At 39.7% G+C, this 6,498-nt stretch overlaps 1 protein-coding gene across 1 annotated transcript; it reads right to left on the bottom strand.

The window, feature by feature from the left end:
* Positions 1–241: 241 nt before the first annotated feature.
* On the bottom strand, positions 242–6,204 carry LOC131648710 (uncharacterized). The gene is made up of 3 exons (XM_058918443.1): positions 6,075–6,204; positions 5,444–5,936; positions 242–275 (listed from the first exon to the last, which is right to left on the bottom strand). Exons 1-3 carry the CDS (start codon positions 6,202–6,204, stop codon positions 242–244), a joined length of 657 nt encoding a protein of 218 aa, XP_058774426.1.
* Between the last annotated feature and the right edge of the window lie 294 nt (positions 6,205–6,498).

Below are 6,498 nucleotides of genomic sequence, written 5' to 3'. Positions count from 1 at the left end.
CTCGGTTAACAATATAGCTTCCCACCCACTCTTCTGTACGTTTAATTTGTTTGTACAATGGAAATAAAATATTAAATAGCAAAATATGTGGACCAAAGGGATCCCACGCGCAGCCAATCAGAATCAAGATATATGGATGACCTTTTGACCGGCCATTCACCGAACGACACCTGCTCTATCTTCTTCATCTCTTTCTTTTAAAAACCTGCACATGATTAGCTACAAAATAGATATCAATTTGCTACGATTCTGTTAGAATTTCTTCGTAGCTATTCCTGCAAATTCAAACAAACGTGAAAACAGCACTAAACAATCGATCTCGCAGCCCAGATCTACTATACTAAGTCTCATGAACCCATTAGTGTGGTTATTTGGGTCGAACTCGGCCTGCATTATGGACAACAAAAATTCATCATCTCAAAGCCCTAATAATGGCATCACTCGATTTAAGGCTTAAAACTCCCATGCTACACGTCATACATGTTCTAATACATGTCATAAACTAATAGAAATCATTAGTTCGTATTAAGATACGTTTTAGTATGCAAAACGAAACTAAATGCAATATGAACATGAAATATAAAAAATACGAATTTTGAATCATATTGGGTTCGTTTGATGCCTCACCCTTACCCTTCTATATCCTCTGAATGAATTGAGATGGTTGATTTGGTCTAAGGAGAGCTGCAATTGAGAAAACGGAAGTTTCTTCTTTTGTGAGATTTTTGGAAATTTCTTGGCAACTTGTAGGCACGCAAGGGTTTTTCGTGGCTGCTCATGTTGGATCACTTGGGTATATATAGGATATCAAATTAAGGCTGAAAGAATGGGAGAAAATCATGCCTTGAATGAAAGAAATATTTGATTTGATTTTTATATGAAATCTTTCTTTTTTTGGATTGATTTCTATTTTGTGCAACTTTAACGATTAATCTGGATGAACCTGGACTTAATTTAATCAATGAGCTTTTTTTATGATTTTATTTGAATTTATTTGGATTTTATTTGATTTAATAATGAATTTATATGAATAAATCCTAAAATAAAATAAAATAAAATCATAAAATATAATCCAAATAGTCTTTGGGCTTACTTTGACCTTAAAATCACGTGGATAATCTATAATCCATGGCCCATTACTTAAACCTTTGAATTTGATCATTTAGGTTTCCACATTTTTCTTGAAAATCGACCAATTTGTACCAATCATATCTCCCTCATTTTTTATCATATGAAGGTGTTCTTGTACATTTTAGAAATCTCAAAGAGTCCTCTAAAAGATCCTTTTGGTTTCACCTTCATTGAGTTTACCATGTTCATTTACCATCCTTTGAGAAAAAGTGTCTTTTTGTTGACTTTCAGAAGGACCTATAATGTATTAGCTTGTATCTTTCAACTGGTGCATTTCTTGACTTTGGACCCAACATCAAAGTTGTAGATAATGAAATTTCCTTGAGAATAGGCTTTGATTGGGCAATTTATGATGAACCATGTGGGAGATATGATCGGTCAAAGTTTAGTTGACTTTCTCCTTAAAACCCTAATTTAGTAACTTTGACTTTGATGATTTCTAAACTCTCCTTGATGAATCATGATCAACCCTTGATTAAATGATGAATAATACTTCAAGAGGTTGATGTTGATAAAAAATCAGGAGTTTTGGTTGTGATTTGACCATAGTTGACTTTTAGGTTTGAAATTGTCGACTATTGATCATTTGTGCTGTTGCATGAGCAATTTTTGTGATTCAAAGCTTTGAATTTTGGTATGAGGATACCCTGGGTCCTAGGGGACACCATGAAGTACATTTGAAGCCTTAGAAGTTCAGTTTCCTTGAAAAGAATCACAAACCTAATTTGGGGCCATGTTACTTTGGAGATACTTTTATCTGGTGAAAACCTTGGATACTTGAGTATGAGGAGACCAATTGTCTTGAACTATAATGGGCAAATTTTGGAGTATGACAGCTGCCCCTGTTCAATCTTCTTAAACCTGAGGATGTAGATTGGCCTGTGTGCCTATTGGAATCTGAAGGTGGAAGAGGATTGAACACTAAAATACCCATAAATTTGCCGTTGCTGAGACAGAGATTTTTGTATGAGATGGGCTTAAAGATGCCATCCGGAGGTTGATAGAGAATTGTCTGAGATGGGCTTAGAGATGCCATCTAACTGAGATGCTTGTCAGCAACCTGGGGGGTCATGCTTCCCAGGGTGCGTATATGATAGATCTTCAGAATGTTTGGGGTTCAAGCTTCCAATCGTATATCTGGCATAGAGATTCAAAGATATGCGGGGTTCGATCTTCCGAAACATATCTATCGTAGAATTCAGATCATCCGGGGTTCAGGCTTCCGGAACATATCTGTCGTAGAATTCTGATCATCCGGGGTTCCGGATTCCGAAACATATTTGTCGTAGAATTCAGATCATTCGGGGTTCAAGCTTCCGAAATGTTTCTGGCGTAGAATTCAGATCATTCGGGGTTCAGGCTTCCGAAACATATTTGTCATAGAATTTAGATCATCCGGGGTTCAGGCTTCCGGAACATATCTGTCGTAGAATTCAGATCATTCGGGGTTCAAGCTTCCGAAATGTTTCTGGCGTAGAATTCAGATCATTCGGGGTTCAGGCTTCCGAAACATATCTGCATAAAATTCAGATCATCTGGGGTTCAGGCTTCCGGAACATATCTGTCGTAGATTTCAGAACATCCGGGGTTCATGCTTCTGGAACGTTTCTGGCGTAGAATTCAGATCATCCGGGGTTTAGGCTTCCGAAACATATCTATCATAGAATTCAGAACATCCGAGGTTCAGGATTCCGGAACATTTCTGGCGTGGAATTCAGAACATTCGGGGTTCAGGCTTCTGGAATGTTTCTGGCATAGAATTCAGATCATTCGGGGTTCAGGCTTCCGAAACATATCTGTCGCAGATTTCAGATCATTCGGGGTTCAAGCTTCCGAAACATATCTGTCGTAGATTTCAGATCATTCAGGGTTCAAGCTTCCGAAACATATCTGTCGTAGAATTCAGAATATCCAGGGTTCAATCTTCCGAAACATATTTGTCGTAGAATTCAGAATATCCGGGGTTCAAGCTTCCGGAGTGAATTTCTTCAAGAATCTGGGGTTCAAGCTTCCAGACTGTATATTTGATAGTGATTGATTTGTTGATGATATTTTCTTGACCGGTTGGTCGACCTGAAAGACAAAGTCAATTTTATGCAATGTCATGATGCATGTATTGTATTGTGGTATGAAGTTCTCAAAATAAATGAGAATCTTTGCGTGTTATGTTTGCGTTCACCATGATACAATATATGATGCATGGAGGTAGATGCATGATATATGGATATGTGTATGTAGATGCTTATTGATAGCCCTGCATAGTAGCTCTTTGCGGGGAAAATAAATCCCTATTTGTTGCTGGAGATGATAACAACACGATTGTATTGCGGATTCCTGTCTTCTGTGCAAGAATATTTAGTTGGGGATTTTTTATTTACGCTTGAGGCATACATCCTTGTAGGAGAAAGATTCATTCCTTGAGGAATGCTTTGTGGGGATATTTCCATACTATTGGCTCTTGGGAGGACATCTGGATGACTTAGATGTTATTCGATTGCTTTTCCTGTTTCCTGTGAAAATAAGAATTTTTTTGGTAAACACTGGTCATATTCAAAATGCATATGTTCATTCAAAGTTATCATTGGACGCTTGCTTATTAAAAACAGAGAAAGTGAAAAAGTAAGCTTGAAACAATTTGTATTGATTTGGGAAAAGGCCGTAAACAGGCGAATTAGTACAAGGAGACAAAATTCCTAGTAAGAGGAAATCGTCGTGCATTTTTTTTTTGAAAAGAAGTACAAAATGAACAATAGGGAAAACAGCTATGTGGAAATGATCTCATTGGGTTTCGACCCGGCTATTGCCACTATGCCTTCGAGTATCTCATCCATTGCTTGTTGGAAGAAACAATTGCATTTATTAGTGCCTTTTGAACTTGACCTTGGTAACAAAGCTAACTAGGGATTTGATGAGTGATGATCCAATGGGACATAGTCGTACGCTTTAATCCCTAACTTTTGCCTAGACCGCCTTTCTAGGTTTTCGGCCTACCAGGATACCCTTTTTTGCCCAAGCCGCCTTTTCAGGTTTTCGACTTGCCGGGTGTACATTTTTTTTGTATTTATATCCCTAATTTTTGCCCGAACCCTTTTGGTTCGTCGGTATGGCCTTATTTTTGCCTAGGTATGTCAACCTAGCGGGTCTATTTTATGCGTAGTATTTTTTGACTATGTCCGCATTCACGAGGTGCGGGAAATCTTCGCCATCCATCGTGGTAAGCATCATGGCTCCGTCGGAAAATATTTTCTTAATTACAAATGGTCCTTCGTACGTAGGAGTCCACTTGCCCCTGGGATCACCTTGTGGAAGGATAATACGCTTTATTACCAAGTCACCGGTTTGGTACGCCTGGTGCTTGACTTTCTTGTTAAATGCTTTGATCATACGTTTATGATATAATTGCCCATGACATACAGCCGCAAGTCTCTTCTCATCAATAAAGTTTATCTGATCTAGTCAAGTCTGGATCCACTCGTCTTCGCCCAAGTCTGCATCTTTCATAATTCTCAGGGAAGGGATCTGAACTTCGATAGGTAAGACTGCCTCCATACCATAAACCAATGAGAAAGGGGTTGCCCCAGTTGAGGTACGTGCAGAAGTGCGATAACCATGAAGAGCAAATGGTAACATCTCGTGCCAATCTTTGTATGTGACTGTCATCTTCTGTACAATCTTCTTTATATTTTTGTTGGCGGCTTCCACTGCGCCATTCATCTTTGGTCGATACGGGGAAGAATTATGGTGTTTGATCTTGAACTGCGTGCATAGCTCAGTGATCATTTTATTGTTCAGATTAGTACCATTATCTGTGATAATCCTTTCAAGGATGCCATACCGACAAATGAGATTTTGTTTGATGAATCGAGCCACGACATTCTTGGTAACTGAAGCAAATGAGGCCGCTTCCACCCACTTCGTAAAGTAATCGATAGCCACAAGGATAAAGCGATGCCCATTGGAGGCAGTAGGTTTGATTTCTCCGATCATATCAATGCCCCACATTGCAAAAGGCCAAGGAGCAGTCAAGACATTTAGTGGAATTGGAGGCACGTGCACTTTATTAGCGTAGATCTGACATTTATGGCAAGTCCTAGAATGATGGTGGCACTCAGTCTCCATGGTGGACCAATAATAGCCTGCTCTCAAGATCTTTTTAGCCATGGTATGTCCACTGGAGTGAGTTTCGAAAATACCGTCATGCATGTCTTCCATTATTTCTTCTGCTTCCTTCTTGTTCACACAACGAAGCAGGGTCGAGTCGTGATTACGCTTGTATAAGATTCCGTTACTCAGAAAGAACTTGGCAGAGAACCTTTTTAGAAATTTCCTATCATTGATGGATGCCCTTTCAGGATATTCCTGAGCTTCGAGGTATCTTTTTACTTCATAGAACCACGGTTTCTCGTCTACTTCTTCTGTAACAATCTCACAACAATGTCCCGGCTCATTTAATCTTTCAATAGTGATCGTGGGCGCCTCATTGTCCCACCTGACTTTGAACATAGACGACATGGTAGCCAGTGCGCCTGCCAACTGGTTCTCTTCTCGCGGGATATGCTCAAAAGTAATCTCTTCAAAATAAGGGATCAAGGTCAACACGTGCTCCTTGTAAGGGATGAGATTAGGATGTTCCGTGTCCCATTCTCCTTTGATATGACTGATTACTAAGGCTGAGTTCCCATATACTTCTAGAAATTTGATTCTCAAGTCGATTGCGGCTTTGAGACCCATGATGCACGCCTCATATTCAGCCATATTGTTGGTGCAGTCAAAGCATAGTCTTGCAGTGAACGGCATATGACCACCTTCGGGAGAGATAATCACAGCACCAATACTATTGCCAAGTGCGTTCGAAGCTCCGTCAAAAACCTTAGTCCATCGGGATCCTGGCTCAGGTCCTTCATCCGGACCAGGCTCTTCATAATCATTAACAAGCATAATACCTTCATCTGGAAACTCAAAATTCATGGAATGATAGTCGTTTACCGCTTGATGAGCCAAATGATCAACTAGTACACTTCCCTTGATTGCCTTCTGTATGGTATACTGGATGTCGTACTCTGTCAATATCATTTGCCATCTTGCTATTCGTCCGGTGAGAGCAGGCTTCTCAAATACATACTTGATAGGATCCATTTTAGAGATTAATAAAGTGGTATGGTTCAACATATACTGTCTCAGTCGGCGAGCAGCCCATGCCAAAGCACAGCAGGTTTTCTCGAGCAGTGAGTATCTTGTTTCATAGTCGGTAAACTTTTTGCTAAGGTAGTATATTGCATGCTCTTCTCGACCAGACTCATCATGTTGCCCCATTACACACCCCATTGAATTCTCTAACACTATTAGGTACATTATCAGAGGTCTTCC

This window comes from Vicia villosa, linkage group LG2 (assembly GCF_029867415.1).
Source record: "Vicia villosa cultivar HV-30 ecotype Madison, WI linkage group LG2, Vvil1.0, whole genome shotgun sequence".
In the NCBI taxonomy this organism is placed as follows: Eukaryota; Viridiplantae; Streptophyta; class Magnoliopsida; order Fabales; family Fabaceae; genus Vicia; species Vicia villosa.
The sequence above is the reverse complement of the archived record's forward strand: the minus strand, read 5'-3'. Positions and strand labels throughout refer to the sequence as shown.